We start from the raw sequence: 20,597 nt of genomic DNA, 5'->3' as shown, positions 1-20,597 counted from the left end.
GTTTCGCTCTTGTTTCCCAGGCTGGAGTGCAATGGCGCGATCTCAGCTGACTGCAACCTCCGCCTCCCAGGTACAAGCCATTCTCCTGTCTCAGCCTCCCAAGTAGCTCGAATTACAGGCATGCGCCACCACGCCCGGCTAATTTTTTGTATTTAGTAGAGACAGGATTTCACCATATTATGCTGGTCGCGAACTCCTGACCTCCGGTGATCGACCCGCCTCAGCCTCCCAAAGTGCTGGGATTAAGGTGTGCACCACCGCGCCCGGCCCCTGCTATAATCTTTTCAGAATTCGTCTGCAAGGTCTTCAACAGTGTTACCCTGAACACACTTCCGGCATGAAATATGAATGCCCTACATTTCTTAAATTGTGCATCTAACAATGGAGAAGATTAGTCTCTAAAAATTATAATTCCCTTAGGAACGATTTAGTAAACCTGGTGAATTACTCGAGCAGCGCGCCTGTCCACCACTTTAAGGCTTCAAGCTCCAGCCCGACGCCCCTCCTTCCCTCTCCACGCCCTTCCCTGACAAGGCTTGAGTGGCGGGCGAGAGCAGGGCTGGGCGGGGCCTCCCGGCCCTCGGGCGGGGTGTCACTTCCAGGTTCCGCGAGCACTTCCGGGTCGTCAGCCCAGTTCTGCGGTTTCTGCGGCGGCTGGAGAGGTGGTGGTCGGAGAAGTAGGAACCTCCTGCCGGGCTCGTGACGGCTTCTGTGCGCTCCGCGGCGGGAAGCGCCTTCCCCACAGGTAGTGGGTTAGGGAGGGCAGGGTTAGGGAGGGAAGCAGGGCCGCGCTCCCTGTCGCCCCCACCCCGGAGTCGGAGTGCGTTGGTCGGGTAGTCTCTGAGGGCCCTTCGCTCCTGGGATCTGCCCGTTACCGACCGTTGCCGGCAAGGCCCCGCGGCCGGCACCGGAGAAGGGCGGCGAGGCGGCGGGGATGGTCGCGTCCCGTGGCGGGAGGCTCGTCGTTCACGGGGCGCCCACAGAACCCACCTAGGGGAGGTCCTCAGCCCACCACCGTATTTTCAGCCAGGTGAATGTCTTAAAGCATCCACTAGCGTCCTGTGAGTTTTGCCGAATTTCGGAGAGCATTTTTTAAATGTCTCATTCCTGTGCTTTGTAGCTTGTTGTTTGAAGTCTGCCTTCCAACTTTCTTCGTGCGAACTCCGACAAAAGGAACGAATTTTAAACTTGGTGGTTTAATCAAAAAATGCTAGGACGAGTTACTTCCGAATTTGACTTCTAATTTTCTGAACTGCAAAACAAGAAGGGAACAATAAATTTCTGTGGCTGATACCACATCTAAAAGATTAGAACACTTAACAAGGAATTTTTAAAGAATGTAAGAACATTGAAATCAGCACTTTTAACAAACGTTTAACGCAGGGCTATTTTCTAGATAAACTCAAAAATTTGTCAAATGGGACACGATGCACGATTCTGTATTCCTACTCTGTGGAGTTTTTATCTACCTATTGGGACTTCTTGCCCTTTTTAACCCCCTCTCCCCTCCCACACGCATATTATACTTACTGATATTTGCCTTCGTTTACTGAACAGATTTTTTTTTTTTTGGCTCCCATTGTGTGCCAGGTACTGTTCTAGACGCCTATTTTACTTAAGTGAACAAAATAAAAAGCTTTGCCCTCATGGAGCTTACATTCTATTAGAGGATGCAGAAAATAAAATATATAATGGTGTTAGAAAGTGATGGTGCTATCAAAAAAAAAAAAAGAGAAAGATAAAGGAATACGGGAAAGTTCCAGAGTGGAGGTGGGAACTGGTATTTTAAAGATGACGGTGGTCAGTTTGAGCCTCATTTAGTAGGTGTTATTTGAGCAAAGACTTGAAGGAATTAAGAAAATTTGCTAAGTAAATATCAGGAAGAGCATTCAGGCAGATAGGAAAGCCAATACAAATGCTTTTAGGCCTGTCATGTTTGAGGAATAGCAAGGAAGCCAGTGTATCTGGAGAGGGATGAGCAAGAGTTTTGGGGGTGGAGGGACAAGAAGATAAAGTCAAAGAGATCATGGTAGCCGGATCATTGTAAAGGCTGATAGAAGCCATGGGAGATTTTGAATAGAGGAGAGGTATGTTGTAACTGAAGTTTTAGAAGATCACCCTGGCTGTGAGTTGTGATTAGAGTGTAGGGGTGAGTGTAGAAGCAGGGAAATCATTTAGGAGATTTTTGCAGTAATCCAGATGACGAGAGTGGCCCAGGTCAGGGTGATAACCGTAGGGATGGTGAGAAGTGGTTGGATTCTGAATGCATTTTGAAGGTAGGCCTTACAGTATTTGCTAGGAATTGGATATGGAGAGTGAGATAGAGGGAGTGGAGGATGAAATCAAAGGTTTTGCCCAAGCTCGTAGAAGTATGTTCTTTAAGCCACGATGCAAAAGATAACAAATAGAGATGTTGAGTAGGCAGCTAGATTCAGGAGTGAGAAGTTCTATGCTATATGAATTTGGGGATCATCAGCAGTGGTACTTAAACCATGAGAATAAATGTTATCAGTAAGGAATGGGTGTAGACGGAAAGCAGCAGAGGCCTAAGGACTGTGTCCTGTGATATTAAGAGTTTAGCGAAAACGGGATCAACCAGCAAACAGTATTAAGAAGGATGAACTTGTGAGTTAGGACAATCCGAAAAGGGCAGTGTCCCAGAAGCCAAGCTAAGATCCTGTACGAAAGAGGAGGGAGTAATCAGCTGTGTCCAATATTCTGAGTGAGGCTAGAGAATTAGCTTTAGCATTGCCATTGATGACCTTCACCAACCTGTTTCCTTAGAGTGCTAGAGGCAAAAATTAGCTTAAGAGAAAATAGGAAAAGAATTGGGAGACAGTGAATACAGACAAAACTAAGGGATTTTGCTGCAAAGGGGAACTGAGAAATAGGATGTAGCTGGCAGGGGATTTGGGTTGAGGGGTTTTTGTTTTGTTTTACTTTTTAAGGTGGGAGAAGTAGCCACCTATGTGTTTGCTAATGGAAATAATCCGCAGAGAGGGAAAATTTGATGGTGAGGGAGAGAAGTAAAAACTGAATTGTCAGAACAATATCCTTGAGTGAATTAGAAGACAATGCCTGATACAAAGGTAGAAGGATTGGATTTAGATAAAAATAGGTATAGAGTTCAACTATAGTGACAGGGAGGGAGAGTATATGGGTACAGGTTGGGCATCCCAAATTCAAAATGCTCCAAAATCCAAAACTTTGAGCACCAACATGACACTGAAAGGAAATGCTCTTTGGAGCATTTCAGAGCTTGAATTTGGGGTACTCAATCACTAAGTATATACGATGCAGATATTCTAAAATCCAAAAGACTTCAGGTCCCAAGCATTTCAGATAAGGAATGTTCAACCTGTATAGCTATTGGTAGGTAGCTGGATGTGGCTGTGAGTCTGGAAGTTATTGCTTCAGTTTCCTCAGTAAAGTGGAATACTTTGTGTCATACTCAGATACATTTCTAATATATTAGCACTTTAACATACTACCAAGTATTTCACTCAACAAATACTTAATAGATACTACATACGTTGTTCTAGTTGGTAAATATGTAAATGAACAGAAGTCCCTGTCTTCAGTGTGTCATCTATTTTAGTAGATGGAGACAGAATAAGCATATATATGTTAGCTTCAGTTATTGGTATGAATGAAAATAAAGCAGTGTGAGGAAGAAGGGAGGTAATTCTTTCTTATAGGTTGATTATAGAAGGCCTTTCTGATGGAGTAATGTTTGACCCAGAGATCTGAATCAAATGAGAGAGTGAACTATGCAGGTATCTGGAAAGAATACTGTCAGCAAAAAGAAGACCACAAAGGCCCTCAAGCAGGATCATGCTTCCCCTGTCAAAGAACAGCAGGGGACCAGTATGACCAGAGCAGAGTGAGAGGGTGAGTGGGCGAAGATAGGGAAGTAGGCACTGGGGAGCCCAAATCACATAGGCCTTCGAAACCATAGACTCTGTGGTTTTCACTGAGATGGGATGCTGCCATTGGTGGTTTTGAATAGACCAGTGATGTGATTTGCCTTATGTTTTAAAGTCTTAGTGTGGCTACTATGAGGGTGGGGTTGGGATAGGCAAGACTGGAAATAAGGAGACCATGAGTTATCACATTAACTTTAGTGACAGATGATGGTGACTTAGGGTAATAGCATTGAAGATGGTAGAAGCTGTCACATTCTGGCTATAGTTAGAAGGACAAGCTGAAAGGTTGGCTGATGGATTGGATGCCAGGTAAGAAAAAGAGAAGTTACTCTTGACTCAGGTTTTTGAGCTGTTACAGGAAGGCTAGGTTTACTGTTTACCGAGGTGGGTAAGACTGAGGACAGAGCATATTTGCAAGAGTAGCATCAGAAACATGGTTTTTGACAAATTGAATTTGAGCTACCTACTTGATATTTTTATCCAGTGTCAAGCAGGCAGTTTTGTATATGGGTACAAAGGGAGAATTGAGGGCTGGAGATAGAAATTTGAGAGTCATCACCAGATAGTAGATGGTATTTAAAGCCGTAAGTCTGGATGAGGTAACTAAGAGAGTAAAGTATGTGGAAAATAGAAGACCCAAGAAAACTTAGGGCAGTTCAACAGTTACAAGTCAGGGAGCTGAGGAGGAACCAGCAAAAGAAAATAAAAAATACAATGGTATCCAGTGACATGAGAACTGAGTGCTGTCTCAAAGCCAAAGAAATGTTTCAAGAAGGCAGAAATGATCTGTTGTATCCAGTGCTAGCAAGGTGTGAAATGTAAGGACTGATGGCTGGCCATTATTTTTGCTGAGTTTTATCTGATGATTGCTCCTCAAATGTATTTTCCCCCATCCATCTCCAGACTGAAAGGGCCGTGAGGTCAAGATCTTACACCTGACGTGTAGTGGAAGCTCAGTAAATATTTATTGACTGTGTACTGCTGCCACCCTTTTCGAGCCCCCATCCCTCATCTGTTTCTAAATCACGCACTGAAGCCCAGCTGTCTGACCTTTCCTGCCTAAAATTCTTCAGTGACTCCCCACTGCTTGCACCTATCCTGCCAAACAACTCCATCTATGCTGTCTCTTTCAGCTTCATCTCCTGCCACTCCCTATTCGTACTTATGCCCTGATAATGTAGAACAGTTTATGTTTTTCCCCACAAACATTTCATCCTTCCATGGCTTTACTTATTCTATTCTGTCAGCCTCTGGAATGACTTCCCTCCTCTGCTTGACTAAAGTCTAGCTTAAAGAACCTGGAAGCTTTTCTGAGCCAGCTCACTTGTACAGGCAGCCTCCATGGTATGCTTTGTATCTTTATCCCAGTTCTTATCTTTTTGTATGTTTGTTACATTCTCTAGAGTATAAATTTTTAGGATTGGGAGCATGCCTTTAATCATCATCTTCTCTCTGGAACCTGTCACAGTGCCATTCTCTTGGTAGGCACTCTGTAAATACTGAATTTAGAACAGGAAAATAAAGGGGCAGACATGCAAACATGAGCTGAAGATTTTACCAGTGACTTGACAGCAGGTAGAAAGGACAGTACATGGAAAATTCTAGATTAAGTCAGAAGGCAGACATTTGAAGGAAATGGTAAAGACATTTTAATAAATATAACAGCTATACTGCATAAAGGAGTATAAATGCCCATGTCAAAATCATGGGGAAAAAAACTGGAAAATCATTTGTAGCAATTCCTTGTAATTCTAAAATGATTATCTAGTAATTTGCAACCACTAAGCGTTCTCCTAGTTCTATATTAGAATATTTGAGGTAGATGATACTATATACATAATTTATGATGTTACAGTATGATCTTTTTTAACAATTTTATATTAAATTTTTAGGACATCAATGCAAGCTTGAATAAGAAAAACAAATTCTTCCTCCTAAGCCATGGCATATCAGTTATACAGAAATACCACTTTGGGAAACAGTCTTCAGGAGAGCCTAGATGAGCTCATACAGGTGGGAGACTGAATTAAAAATCAAACATTTTTATCTTGATGGGTTTACAGTAATTCTTGTCATATCACTTAGGCAAAGAGATATAAGGTAAAATATCTTGGACTATTTGACCCAGCAAGTCAGTAACACTGATTAAATTACCTCAAATTCTTGTTTATTACACTGTCCTGACAACAGGACACAAAACATGATTGAATGATATCATTAAATATAGCTAAATCTGGGTACGTGCAGTGTTTCATGCCTCTAATCTCAGCACTTTAGGAGGACAAGGTGGAAGGATCGCTTGAGGCCAGAAGTTTGAGACCAGCTTAGGCAACATAGCACCACCCATCTCCACAAAAAATAAAAAAATTAGTTCGGTGTGGGCGCATGCCTATAGTCCCAGTTACTCAGGAGGCTGAGGTGAGAGGATGGCTTGAACCCAGGAGTTTGAGGCTTAAGTGCACTATGATGGTACCACTGTACTCCAGCCTTGGTGACAGAGCAAGATCCTGCCTCTAAATAAATAAAGTTAAATCTTCAAAAATTTTTGTTCAACATAAAAATTGAGATTATTGGTTTCCCCCTTCTCAAATTTAGGGAAGAAAGTCATATACTTTTTAGCTTTAAGATAGTTTTGTCCAATTTAAGTCTTCTGAGATTTACAAGTCTGAATTTATATTTCAATTTTAAGAGAATTAACCCTTCTGTATAATTCTCCTAAATAAAAATATATTAAGTATTTCCAGCTGGGCACCATGGTTCATGACTGTAATCCCAGCACTTTGGGAGGCCGAGGCAGGCGGATCACCCAAGGTCAAGAGTTAGAGACCAGCCTGACCAACATGGAGAAACCCTGTCTCTACTAAAAATATAAAATTAGCTGGGTGTGGTGGCACACATCTGTAATCCCAGCTACTTGGGAGGCTGAGGCAGGAGAATCGCTTGAATGCGGGAGGCAGAGGTTGTGGTGAGCTAAGATTGCGCCATTGCACTCCAGCCTGGGGAACGAGAGCGAAACTCCGTCTCACAAAAAAGGAAAAAAAAACATATTAAGTATTTCCATTTGTTGGTATATTTTATGAGATTCAATGAAATTTAATAGGTTTTTTGTTTGTTAATATAGGCCCTGTGTATTTAAAAGAAACACCTCTTTGTCTGTCTTCTCCTTTCCAGCCACTGTAAGGGAAAATTGACAAAGTTTTGTTCTGGCTTTGTAACATCACTGCATGTTTTCTCTTCAAGATTGTGTCAAGATAGTACAAAAGATGTCTTCAAGCTTGGTGCTTCATCATCAGTTATGGCAAAGGAGATAAAGGAATTCTAGTTTAGAGGCTTTGGTTAACCTCAGTTAAATTTTAGATGATAATTTGTATATTTTTATTTACTTTGTCTTTAATGTTCTTCCCTAACGGGATTTATGACCTTTACCTTTTCTCAGTCTCAACAGATCACCCCCCAACTTGCCCTTCAAGTTCTACTTCAGTTTGATAAGGCTATAAATGCAGCATTGGCTCAGAGGGTCAGGAACAGAGTCAATTTCAGGGTAAGGATATTTTCCTGAATCTAGAAGCCTGTACCAATGGTTGTTAAAACACTGTTTTTTTTTTAGGACCCCTACATATTTATTAATCATAAGAGGAAGAGGTGGCTTAGTCAATTTTTGGAACTTGTTTTATAGTAACTAAATTATACTTTTCAATCAACTATAAACTAAGTTGATCCACTTAATGTGAGATACAGAGATGTTTTTAGATTTTTATTTCATTGTTTCACAAATCAGCCTTTGTATGTTTGGCTACCTTCCCTGAAGAGTTACTGAGTTTCCAAACACTGAAATATTATCTGCAGGATTAAAGGTAAGTGGCAGAGTAATCCCCAAGGTTCTGTTATGGTTTTCAAAGTCTGGCCTTTCCCCGTTCCCGGGAAGTAGAGTTATTTCTAGAAACTTCATGTTGCCTCCCTCCGACTCTTAGGTAACTTGGCTGATAAAAACCTGATCTCTAATGGTAGATAACAGTCTATTCTGGTAGCTTGGTCTCACTTCAGTCACTTATACTTTGAACAGTGGTCATCCAAAGCTGAATAAAATTATCTGTCTCAATTTCCTGATAACTTCAGATTAAGTGCCCATTGAAAGAGTCATGGTGCAACAGAAATAATTTTACCACATTATGGTATTGATGGAGTCATATAATATATGATGATGTTTGCTTATTATTTATCTAACTTTATGTTTATATTGTATTATAAGGCATAACCTGTAGAAATATAGTCAAAAGAAGGTTAAAATATGGTTACAACCAAAATTTGATCATTAGTTAACATCTGCCTACTTCATTTGGTACTTAAACATTCAATAAACAATATGAGTGTCTGTTAACATACCAGGCATGCTCTAGGTACACAGAGATGAAAAGATAACATACCAGGCATGTTCTAGATACTCAGAGATGAACAAGATAGACAAAGCCCCATTTGACTTAAATTTTAGTGAAGGATAAAATCTCCATGTATTTTATATTAATATAAATAAGTCTCATATATCAGTTTCATGTGCCAAAAAATTATCTGGAGTAAAATATGCCTTCAAGACTGTATAATTTGACCAGTGGATCCATGAATTTTTAACAGTAATGATTCTGCCAAAATTAGTTTGTGCTTTTTTATATACCCATATGCAGAAGTCTGCCCAGATGATCCATGTTAATACATAAATTTTGCTCTAATAAGAAATTTGGTGGACTACTTATCAGAGGCAATATAGTTCACAAGGCCTAACTAGTCATCTTCTAGGTGCATTATTGTAGGTTTCTAGTTTGGATTTCTTTAGCTAGAGTTAAAGTAATTTGACATTTACATTTATCTTGCATAGTGTTTTGTAAGTTTGTCTATTTTCGAAAAGCTATAAATAATTGCTCTCAGCCTTGATCAGAACTTTTCCATTCTTGCTTTTTATTTTCCTGCTGCTACTATTCTAACTCACGCTTTTTATCACCCTACTCCTGGGTTACAGCCAACTTGATCAATTTTAAATCCGGAATGTTTGCAAATAACATTCTGTTTACCTTAGTGTAGCATATGGCCAAGACAAAAGATAATACGTTAGAAATACCTAATTTTCAGAGCCATTTTGCTAGATCAAATTTAGGTATATATTTTTTATGTATAATTTGCTGACCTAGCAACGAGTAAGCATCCTTTACAAGAATAGAATAATCCTATATAGCATGTTAAATTGTTTTTTAGTTTTTTTTGTTTGTTTTTGTTTTTTGAGACAGAGTCTTGCTCTGTCGCCCATGCTGGAGTGCAGTGGCGAGATCTTGGCTCACTGCAAGCTCCGCCTCCTGGGTTCACGCCATTCTCCTGCCTCAGCCTCCCGAGTAGCTGGGACTACAGGTGCCCGCCACCACGCCTGGCTAATTTTTTGTATTTTTAGTAGAGAGGGGGTTTCACCGTATTTGCCAGGATGATCTCTATCTCCTGACCTCGTGATCTGCCCACCTCGACCTCCCAAAGTGCTGGGATTACAGGCTTGAGCCACTGCGCCCGGCCTGTTTTTTGTTTTAAATCCTTTTATGGGTTCAATATAAGTGAAATTATTTAGTAGAGTGTTTAGGAGAAAATCCTCTTAAGTATGAGAGCTAAGGTTTTAATCATTTATATGTTTTAATTTATTAGTAAAAAACTCATATGTACCATGGAGCTTGAACTTAATTAATTTTTAGGGAGAAAATTCAGATTGAAGTAGTATGTGTAACTAGGCTAGGCTTTTATTTATTTATTTATTCTTTTTTTTTTTTTTTGAGACGAAGTCTGTTACCCAGGCTGGAATGCAGTGGCGCAATCTCGGCTCACTGCAACCTCTGCCTCCTGGGTTCAAGCGATTCTTCTGTCTCAGCCTCCTGAATAGCTGGGATTACAGGCACACGCCACAACGCCCAGCTAATTTTTGTATTTTTCGTAAGAGATGGGATTTCACTATGTTGGCCAGGCTGGTCTCGAACTCCTGACCTCATGATCCGCCCGCGTCGGCCTCCCAAAGTGCTGGAATTACAGGCGTGAGCTACCGCACCTGGCCATAACTAGGCTTTTAAAGAGCCATTGTATGTTTTTGGGAGAACATATGCCCATAGATAAAAGTAATGGTTACTTTATAGTGTTGAGCCCCAAACAGTAATTAAACAAGCGTTAAAAGATTTAATGCCACACCCCCAAAAAATAAGATTTAGTGATCAAGAAAAATAGCCCTTCTAACAAAACTGAAAGTTTCCTTTTCCCTGTTTTTTGATGTTTCTGTAACAAACATTTATTATATAACTTTTAAGATGTTCTTTTAGGCTGGGTACGGTGGCTCATGCCTGTAACCCCAGCACTTTGGGAGGTCAAGGTGGGCAGATCACTTGAGGTCAGGAATTTGAGACCAGACTGGCCAACACAGTGAAACCTCATCTTTACTAAAATGAGCTGGGCATGGTGGTGCATGCCTGTAGTCCCAGCTACTTGGAAGGCTGAGGCGGGAGAATCGCTTGAATCCAGGAGGCGGAGGTTGCAGTGAGCCAAGATTGCGCCACTGCACTCTAGCCGGGGCGACAGAGTGAGACTGCATCTTAAAAAAAATACAAAAACATGTTGCCCCATTGTGGATACATGTAAAACCAAAAATGTATTTATTAAAAGTGCATTGAAGATACAATTTGGCCAAATGATTAAGTGTTAAAAGTAATATTTGACCAAAGCCAAATATCTTATAGAAGAAACTTTTTGAATTTAAAGAATAAATCTAAAATTACACTTTGAAAAGTATAATTATCTGGCACTGCAGCTCAAGCCTGTAATCCCAGCACCTTGGGAGGCCAAGGTGGGAGGATCACTTGAGGGCAGGAGTTCAAGAGCAGTCTGCAAAATATAGTGAAACCCTGTCCCTACAAACAAACAAAACAAACAAAGTAGCTGGGTGTGATGGTGTGTGCCCATAGTCCCAGCTGCTGGGGAGGCTGAGGTGAGAGGGCAGCTTGAGCCCAGGAGGTTGTGGCTGCAGTGAGCCATGATCATGCCATTGCATTTCAGCCTGGGTGACACAGCTAGACCCTGCCTCAAAAAAACTATATGTATGTAAATATGTATAAACGCATATAAATTATGTAATATTTATAATTATATACACATATAAACCGAAAGACATGTATATATTATGTTTGTAATTATATAATTATAGAGTATATGTATATATAGTATATACATATATATAAACATCGTTTTTATACTAGAGATACTAAATGGAGTCTGACTTTCAGATCAGTGAAAAAGCAAGATATTTAAATAACTAAAAATTATATACAGAAAAGCTTATTTCATGTTAGAGATTCTAATTCAAATTATTCTAAAAAGATTATATTATTTCTTACGTTTAACTTTTTAAAAACATTTGTTGGCTCAGAAGTTACGTAGCTAATGTGCACTTTGATGATGTTAATTGTCAATTTTCATCTACAGTTGGAAGGCATTTAATATACTTTAATATCTTTCAGTCAAGTTTTGTAGCATTTTATTTTTGTGGTAAAATAAATGAAGCATATACATTTATACTGCAACTAATGGAATTTCAGCATATGATATGTAAGATTTTTCACTCCAATCTACATCTAAAATGCTTTATATTTGAAAGTGAATACTCACATACTGGCTCATAAATCCCAAGGACTTGCTTTGTTTAAATTATTTACATAACATTATCCAATGAAAGTAATTTACTGCAAGCTAAGCTATGAGGACACAAAGGCATAAGAATGATATGACTTTGGGAACTTTGGGGAAAGGGTGGGAGGGTGGCGAGGGATAAAAGACTACACGTTTTTTAAAAGAGAAAGTAAGGCAAGGCACAGTGGTTCATGCCTGTAATCCCAGCACTTTGGGAGGCCAAGGCAGGCAGACCACTTGAGGTCAGGAGTTCAAGACCAGCCTGACCAATATGGTAAAACCCCGTGTCTACTAAAAATACAAAAATTAGCTGGGTGTGGTGGCGCATTCCTGTAGTCCCAGCTATTTGGGAAGCCAAGGCAGGAGAATCACTTGAACCCAGGCGGTGGAGGTTGCAGTGAGCCAAGATCACACCACTGCGCTCCAGCCTGGGCAACACAGCAAGACTCCGTCTCAAAACAAAAAAAGTAATATACACACTTTTTTTTTTTTTTTAAAGCGGAGCCTCACTCTGTCACTCAAGCTGGAGTGCAATGGTGTGATCTCGCCTCACTGTGACCCCCGCCTCCCGGGTTCAAGCGATTCTCCAGCCTCAGCCTCCCGAGTAGCTGGGATTACAGGCACCCGCCATCATGCCCGTCTAATTTTTATATTTACGTAGAGACAGGGTTTCACTATGTTGGCCAGGCTGGTCTTGAACTCCTCACCTCAGTGACCCTCCCACCTCAGCATCCCGAAGTGCTGGGATTACAGGTGTGAGCCACCACACCCGGCCAGTAATATACACACTCTTAAGATCGTGGATTACACACAACTTCAGGATGCTGGAAATGAACGTTGAGTTTGGCATCTAGCTGTTTAGCTTTCCAGAGGTTCAGACTGTAGCAAACGAGGAGATCTAATTTTTAAATATATTTTATAGGCTTACAATTTTGTGTCTTTTTCCCTTAACATCATGGGTGATTTTCAGTGTATTTATCACTCCACTGAAATTGCTGTTGCCGAGTTATTTTTGCTAAATCTAATGCATCATTTGTAGTGCTATTGATGATTGTTTTTTTGAACCCCTATTTCCCTTGAAACCATACTGTGTGAGCTTTTCTCCTATTCCCTGGCCTGTTGCTCTCAGACTCCTCTGTAGTTCTGTCTCTGCTTATCATTTAATTTTTGGTATTTCTTAGGGTTATAGCGTGCATCCGCTGTCCTTGGTCTCATCCAACCCTCTGGCTTTGGTTAAACTGAATATCATGATCACATGCTTTCTCCTATACTCCAATTACTTATTGGACATCATGACTTAGATATGCCTGAAATTCAACAAGTTCCAAGTTTAACTTTACTCCCAAACCAGCTTTTTCTGTGAATGCATTGACATTCAAGTCAGAAACTTGGGAGTTACCATGGATTTCTCTGTCCCCCAACCCCACCATATTTATAGTTGTCCATTCCTACCGGTCCTACTTTAAAAGTCTCTCCATTTCTATTGATCCCTTTACTATTACTGTAGTAAAGCCACTTTCACCTCTCTGATTCACCCAGCTAACAGACATCAGCTTCATAGTTGGTCTTACTTCCTTTAGTCATACTCCTGTCTAACCCATTATGTCATCACCAAAAATGCAAATCTGATCAGACTCTTATGCTTAAAATCCTTCACTGACTTCCCAGTACCGTTAGGATGGGGCAAAGGTTTTCCAAGGTTCTCCTTTATCTTAGGACCTCCTGACACGTTCTGTTTTCTGGAATCGACCACCCCATTCCAAGTGTTTGTCTTCCTTTCCATTATCCCTCCTCTCCATTGACTCTTACTTATTCTTTAGGACTCAACTTAAACTTCACTTTTTGAGAGAAGCTCTCTGCCTTGTGTCCTCCATACTCTTGAGTGCCTTTGCTGTACTCTCATTGTACCCAGTAACTTACTCTTTCATAGCACTGTTATACTACGTATTTACCCAGCTCAGCTCACCAGTGACAGGGACCTGTGCTTACCATTGTATCCTCAGAGGCCAGCATAGTCTAGCACACAGTAATTACTCATTTATTATATTCATTCATTCATAGCTATCAGTTTCCTTAATCATTCTCACTTGATAGACTATTTAGAATGAATCCCATTTTTGCTATTACAATAATATTGCAAGGAGCATTTTCATGCTTGGTGGTTTGTTTCTGAGTTGAAGATTTTAGGCATTTAAGTGTTGCCTACTAAATTTCCTATGTGACTATATGTGTTCATGTGTGTATCTCAGGTTTTAATTGTATTCTGTTGGTGTCTATGCACGACTTTCATCACATTCTTTTTAAAAATTTCCGGCCGGGCACGGTGGCTCACACATGTAATCCCAGCACTTTGGGAGGCCGAGGTGGGCAGATCACCTGAGGTCAGAAGTTTAAGACCAGCCTGGCCAACATGGCAAAACCCCGCCTCTACTAAAAATACCAGAATAAGTCTGACGTGGTGGCAGACGCCTGTAATCCCAGCTACTTGGGAGGCTGAGGCAGGAGAATCACTTGAACCTGGGAGACAGAGGTTGCAGTTAGTCAAGATCACAGCACTGCACTCCAGCCTGGGCAACAGAGTGAGACTCCATCTCAAAAAAATAAAAATAGGCTGGGTGCTATGGCTCACGCCTGTAATTCCAACACTTTGGGAGGCCAAGGTGGGCAGATCACCTGAGGTCAGGAGTTTGAGACCAGCCTGGACAACATGGTGAAACCCCATCTCTACTAAAAATATAAAAATTAGACAGGCATGGTGGCCTACGCCCTGAAGTCCCAGCTACTCTGGAGGCTGAGACAGGAGAATAGCTAGAACCCAGGAAGTGGAGGTTGCAGTGAGCTGAGATTACACCCCTGCCCTCCAGCCTGGGCCACAGAGTGAGACTCCATCTCCAAAAAAAAAAAAAAAAAAGTAAAAATTTCCTTTTGATGCTCAAGTATATATATATTCCTACTTTAAACAATTTTTTTTTCTTAATTAGAAGAATGTGTCCTGGGCATGGTGGCTCACGCCTGTAATCTCAGCACTTTGGGAGGCTGAGGTGGGAGGATTGCTTGAGGCCAAAAGTTTGACTAGCCCGGCCAACATAACAAGACCCTGTCTCTATTTCTTTTTAAATATTAAAATAGGCTGGTGCAGTGATTCATGCCTGTAATCCCAGCACTTTGGGAGGCCAAGGCGGGCAGATCATCTGAGGTCAGGAGTTTGAGACCAGCCTGGCTAACGTGGTGAAACCCTGTCTCTATTAAAAATAAAAAAGTTAGCTAGGTGTGGTGGCATACACCTGCAATCCCAGCTACTCAGGAGGCTGAGGCAGGAGAATAGCTTGAACTTGGGTGGCGGAGGTTGCAGTGATCCAAGATCTCACCACTGCACTGCAGCCTGGGCAACAAAGTGAGACTCTGTCTCAAAAAAAAAAAAAAAAAAAAAAATTATATAGGCCAGGCGTGGTGGCTCACGCTGGTAATCCCAGCACTTTGGGAGGCTGAGGTGGGTGGATCACCTGAGGTCAGAGTTCGAGACCATCCTGGCCAACATGGTGAAACACCATCTCTGCTAAAAATAAAAAAACTAGCTGGGCGTGGTGGCAGGCGCCTGTAGTCCCAGCTACTTGGGAGGCTGAGGTAGGAGAATCTCTTGAACCTGGGAGGTGGAGGTTGCAGTGAGCCAAGAACGCACCACTGCACTCCAGCATGGCAACAGAGCAAGACTCCATCTCAAAAAAATAAAATGAAAACGTATAAAAAATTATAAGTTGCACAAGACAATGAATGTTGTAGTCTTAGTGACCGATGCAGTAATGCATCTGAGCCAAGTCACAGGATTAAAATTTAGTGTTTCTAAGAAATCCCTGCTTTTGTACATTTGGAGAATTAACATACACAATAAAATATGTAACTTTTAACAAATATTTCCATAATTTGAATGAACTTTCATAACTTAGCCACATGAGGGCAATAGAAATACAAACGCAAGTTTTTATTTTTTCTTCATATTTCAGGTAAGTAATTTGCAATGCAGACTAAAAATACAGTCTGCCAACTAAAATATTTTTGAAATCTTCCCTTAGCAAATTTGTCTGGTTGTTGTTTTTTTAAGTAGCTAGGATTAAAGTTAAGGAAAATCTTAAGCTAAGCATTAAACTTATTATGTTCTTGGTAGCTAAGATCTCTTAAATTGCTTTGGAGAAAAATGTGAGGGGAAAAAACGTTTCACGGTATTTCTAAATGTTTTGTTTTAAAGGGCTCTCTAAATACGTACAGATTCTGCGATAATGTGTGGACTTTTGTACTGAATGATGTTGAATTCAGAGAGGTGACAGAACTTATTAAAGTGGATAAAGTGAAAATTGTAGCCTGTGATGGTAAAAGTAAGTGCTTGCCTTATTTCTGTGAAAGCTACTTGAAACCTTGTTTTTATGAGCCTTTAGAAGATCTGCATCCATAAGAAAAGCCTAACGGGTAAAATGGCCCTATGATCAACTCCCAGATAAGCCCAGGCTTTTATTTCCGCTAAATTCTGATTACATATCTCAAACAGTGCTCTTACTGACTTTGTGACTTAATAACATATAGACTGCTTACACAGGTTGGATTTGTGTGGGTAAAATAAGCAAATTAATAAGCATTTGTTCCCTATTTCCATTACAAATTTTAAGTGTTTATCAGGCTTTTCAGACACCTTTTACTTTAAGGAATAATTTTGACAATCCTATGGTTTCTATGTTGCTGGAGACCCATATATTTAAAGAGTTATTTTAAACAGGATTTTAATTAGCCATAAGAACTTTGGAGTCATGATGGTAAATATTCATCTAATCTGTTAAATATGACATGTGCAAGTGAACTTTTCACACCAGACCTAGGAACTTCTTCAGGTCCTTAAATGTTTCAAAAACTATACACCTAATTTCTGTTTCATGATTAGTTTATTTCCTTTTTGCTAATTATATTATTTTAAATATACTTCATAATCTGAATCATTTGTGTTAAGAGCAGCTATTCCAGAAAGTAAATAGAAAAGACTGCTGCTCTTTGACAGGGAGTTCTGAAAAGCAAGAGAAAGATACGTAGAAAGTAACACCCTCCATTTCCCTGTTTGAGTCGGATTTGTTTTATATATTTTGCATTTCCAAAGAAATAGCTAATCAATCACTGAAGAAATGTAGAGAATACAAAAAAGCACATGGAAGAAAAATGTTCTCTATAACACTACCTGATGGTGTTATAACTGCCCTATTGAATATTATATAACGTATTTTTTTTTTGCAAAAAGGTATGTATATGTAGACATTAGTAAATGTATTTTTGAGTTTACTACTCTTAAGCCTTAAAAAAAAAAAAAAAAGAGTCTTGCTGTATTGCCCAGGCTGGTCTCAAACTCCTGGGCTCAGGTGACCTTCCCACCTCCTCCCAGAGTGCTGGGATTACAGGCATGAGCCCCTGCACTTAAGCCTGATTTTTAGTGGCTATATAAAATTACACCTTAAGCCCTTTTTAAAGAAATAGTCTCTTCCAGATATCAGAAAGTCTCTGAACCTAGCAGCATTACTGTTGGTGACTTGTTATAGTTCAGAAGGTTACCTAGGAATAATCATTCTAAGAACTTTGGGCATAGTTAACTTTTTATTATAGTCATTAGATACATCTTTGTCATTACAGCAAGGAACAATATTTGGGTCTTTTTTAAATTCCTGTGAAGGTGGTGCTGTTTCCTGAATCACAAGATAACATTTCTATATTTGAAATTGTGTACAATTTTTTTCATATTTAAGCTAACAGCATCCTCGTAACCCGTGTTATATTTTTATTAGTCTGTAGAATTTAGGGATTAATTTATAATACCTAGATCTCTATCAAAATGAATTAATGACATACACCAGTACTGCTTAGAATTTTTTAGCATGGACATGTTCTGTTGCATTTTCCAATAGCCACTCATGGCTGTTGTACTTGAAATGTGGGTATGGGCAGCTGAGGAACTTGACTTAATGTTTTAATTTTATTAATTTGAATTTAGCCACATATGGCTAGCCAGTGGTTACCATATTGGACAGAACAGATGTAGACTAGTAGAGTGTCAGTTTCAGTCATTTGAACCATAGCTGAGAACCAGAAAATCAGTAAATAAAGCCTCTGAACAGAATAAATACTGGTGTATAATATCCAGAATAAATACTGGTGTATAATATCAAAGAATCCATGTAAAGATATGTATTTTACTGATAGGAGCTCCTGTCTGGTAGTCCTTAGAGTGTGTTGCTCTTTACTATACAAGATTGTTTTCCAAACTTCAGTGGATGAGAAGTAGCAGATTGGCCTTGTTTATTGCAGTAGTTTTTGAGGATTTTTCCCTCACACTTCAGCACAGTGTAGTAATTGATCTTTAGTGAGAAGATTGTTGACTCAAGGAAAGCTTAAATTGTATTCCATTTACTTTATATCTGCAGAAAAGAATGCAGTGTTAGAAGTTTGGGACAGTAGGCCAGGTGCAGTGGCTCACGCCTGTAATCCCAGCACTTTGGGAGGCCAAGTTGGGCAGATCACTTGAGGCCAGGAGTTCAAGAGCAGCCTGGCCAACATGGTGAAACTCCATCTCTACTAAAAATACAAAAATTAGCCAGGCATGGTGGTACCCACCTGTAATCCCAGCTGCTGCGGAGGCTGAGGCAGGACAATTGCTTGAACCCGAGAGGTGGAGATTGCAGTAAGCTGAGATTGCGCTACTGCACTCCAGCCTGGGCAACACAGTGTGACTCTGTCTTTAAAAAAAAAAAAATTGCCAGGCACGGTGGCTCACACCTGTAATGCCAGCACTTTGGGATGCCGAGGCGGGCAGATCACGAGGTCAGGAGATCGAGACCATCCTGGCTAACATGGTGAAACCCCGTCTCTAAAGTACAAAAAAAAAATACAAAAAATTAGCTGGGCGAGGTGGCGGGTGCCTGTAGTCCCAGCTACTCGGGAGGCTGAGACAGGAGAATGGCATGAACCCCGGGGGGGCAGAGCCTACAGTGAGCCAAGATCACGCCACTGCACTCCAGAGAATGGCGTGAACCCCGGGGGGACAGAGCCTACAGTGAGCCAAGATCACGCCACTGCACTCCAGCGTGGGCAACAGCTAGACTCCATCTCAAAAAAAAAAAAAAGTTTGGGACAGTAAAGGACCTGGGGAAAAAAAGGGTTATGTAACAATTATATGAACCAAATGTAGTTCAACTTGGTTTTACTCTAGTATGAATATGAGGAGTATGAATATGAGGAGCTAAGCATCTTTGTATCTCTGCTTAAAAGGAAACTTACCGAAGTTCAACATATTTACAGTGTCACCTTTCCTCTTTAACCTTGCCTTCTGTTCTTCCCCACCCCGCAAGCCACCACCACTATTAGTCCTGTGTTCTCATTTTTGATAGTCTTAAAATAGTTAGTTAATTGTAAAATTAAATTGCTCCTTGAATTTACTTTACTTTCTCTTTTGTTTCCTAGATACTGGCTCCAATACTACAGAATGAATAGAAAAAATATGACTTTTTTACGCCATCTTCTGTTATTCATTGCTTTTGAAGAGAAGCATAGAAGAGACTTTTTATTTATTCTAGAATTGCAGAAATGACTACACTGTGCTATACCAGAGAATTCCAGTAGAAAGAAACTTATAACTCTGTAGCCTCTTACATCACCTTTATTATACAGCATGAAAAACCATAACTTTTTTTTAAGGACAAAAGTTGTTGCCTTCCTAAGAACCTTCTTTAATAAACTCATTTTAAAACTTTCAGTAATAACTGGTGAAGCTATTAAGGTAGCAATATGAAGATATTAGATAATGCATTTTCCCATTTCCTTTGCAAGGAACACTAAGGTAGCAATATGAAGATATTAGATAATGCATTTTCCCATTTCCTTTGCAAGGAACACGATGCTCTTTCAGAATGCTTATTTCAATAAAGTCATGTTTTGTCAGTTGTAACTTTACCTGATGAAAGCATCAGCAGGGGCAAAACCAAACTCTGGATGGAATTTTTTAAGAAAATCCCTTGCTTTTTAAAATACAAAACCAAAGTTAATCATTGGTATAAAAAACCCAAGTACAACTTGATTAGGAAAAGTTAGACAATCATAGCAAAAACAAAACCAAAAAACTTTCCTTCTTAGACCAGGTAACATGAAGAAGGGGGAAAAAAACCTAAACAAAATAGTTCCCCCCACAAGACAGGTGTCTTCAGCTTGCCATATTGATCCAAATTTCATACATTTTATCATGTACATGATACATTAGACTTACAATAAAGTCTAATTATTAGACTTTATGTCAGTGGATTGTGTTTGCAGAAATACAGAAGTAACATACTGACCCTAGGTGAGGAGTTTCTTACATGGTTAACTGGATTGACCCAATTGGAGTAAAAGATTTTTGCTGTTACCTCGATGCTCCTGCAGTTGTTACCTCAGCATGCCACTGTAGTCCTTGACTCTCACATTAAAACTAACTTTGGCTAGGTACTGGTGGCTCACACCTGTAAGTAATCCCAGTACTTTAGGAGGCTGAGGCTGGAGGATTACTTGAGTCCAGGAGTTGGAGACCAGCCTGGCCAATATAGACTGTCTCTACAAAGAAAATAAAATTGTTTCATCCTCCAATTCATTCTATGCATGTATTTCCATGTTCCCTTCCTAACCTCCACTACTACCTATTACATAGTCTGCTCCAGTTAAGCTTGAGAAAGAAACAAAAAAGACATGATTTTTTAATGTTTGGTTCTGCTATTTCCTCCAGTTTTCATGCCTTTCCTGTCAGCATCAAAATCCTACCCATCCTCCAAAACTTAAACCCAGTTGTATCTGAGTGTAATCCATATTTCTTGTTTTCTGACCTCTTACAAATGAGTGGTTTAAATACATGAAAAGGCTGGGCATGGTAGCTCATGCCTGTAATCCCAGCACATTGGGGGGCCGAGGCAGGTGTATTGCTTGAGC

The 20,597-nt window shown here is 40.1% G+C and overlaps 1 protein-coding gene across 2 annotated transcripts; it reads left to right on the top strand.

Moving 5' to 3' along the window:
• The first annotated feature begins 561 nt into the window (after nucleotides 1–561).
• Nucleotides 562–20,261, top strand: GTF2A2 (general transcription factor IIA subunit 2). Of its 2 annotated transcripts, XR_010109928.1 has the most exons (6): nucleotides 562–745; nucleotides 5,819–5,939; nucleotides 7,363–7,467; nucleotides 15,865–15,991; nucleotides 19,107–19,422; nucleotides 19,483–20,261. XR_010109928.1 is itself a non-coding variant. In XM_003827914.7 (5 exons), exons 2-5 carry the CDS (start codon nucleotides 5,868–5,870, stop codon nucleotides 19,130–19,132), a joined length of 330 nt encoding a protein of 109 aa, XP_003827962.1. In that variant the 5' UTR covers nucleotides 562–745; nucleotides 5,819–5,867; the 3' UTR covers nucleotides 19,133–20,261. The 2 variants fall into 2 exon arrangements, 1 of the variants encoding a protein (XP_003827962.1); XM_003827914.7 differs by having other exon boundaries at nucleotides 19,107–20,261.
• Nucleotides 20,262–20,597: the final 336 nt, after the last annotated feature.

Source organism: Pan paniscus, chromosome 16 (assembly GCF_029289425.2).
Source record: "Pan paniscus chromosome 16, NHGRI_mPanPan1-v2.0_pri, whole genome shotgun sequence".
NCBI lineage: Eukaryota > Metazoa > Chordata > Mammalia > Primates > Hominidae > Pan > Pan paniscus.
This window is presented reverse-complemented; position numbering and strand designations above follow the sequence as displayed.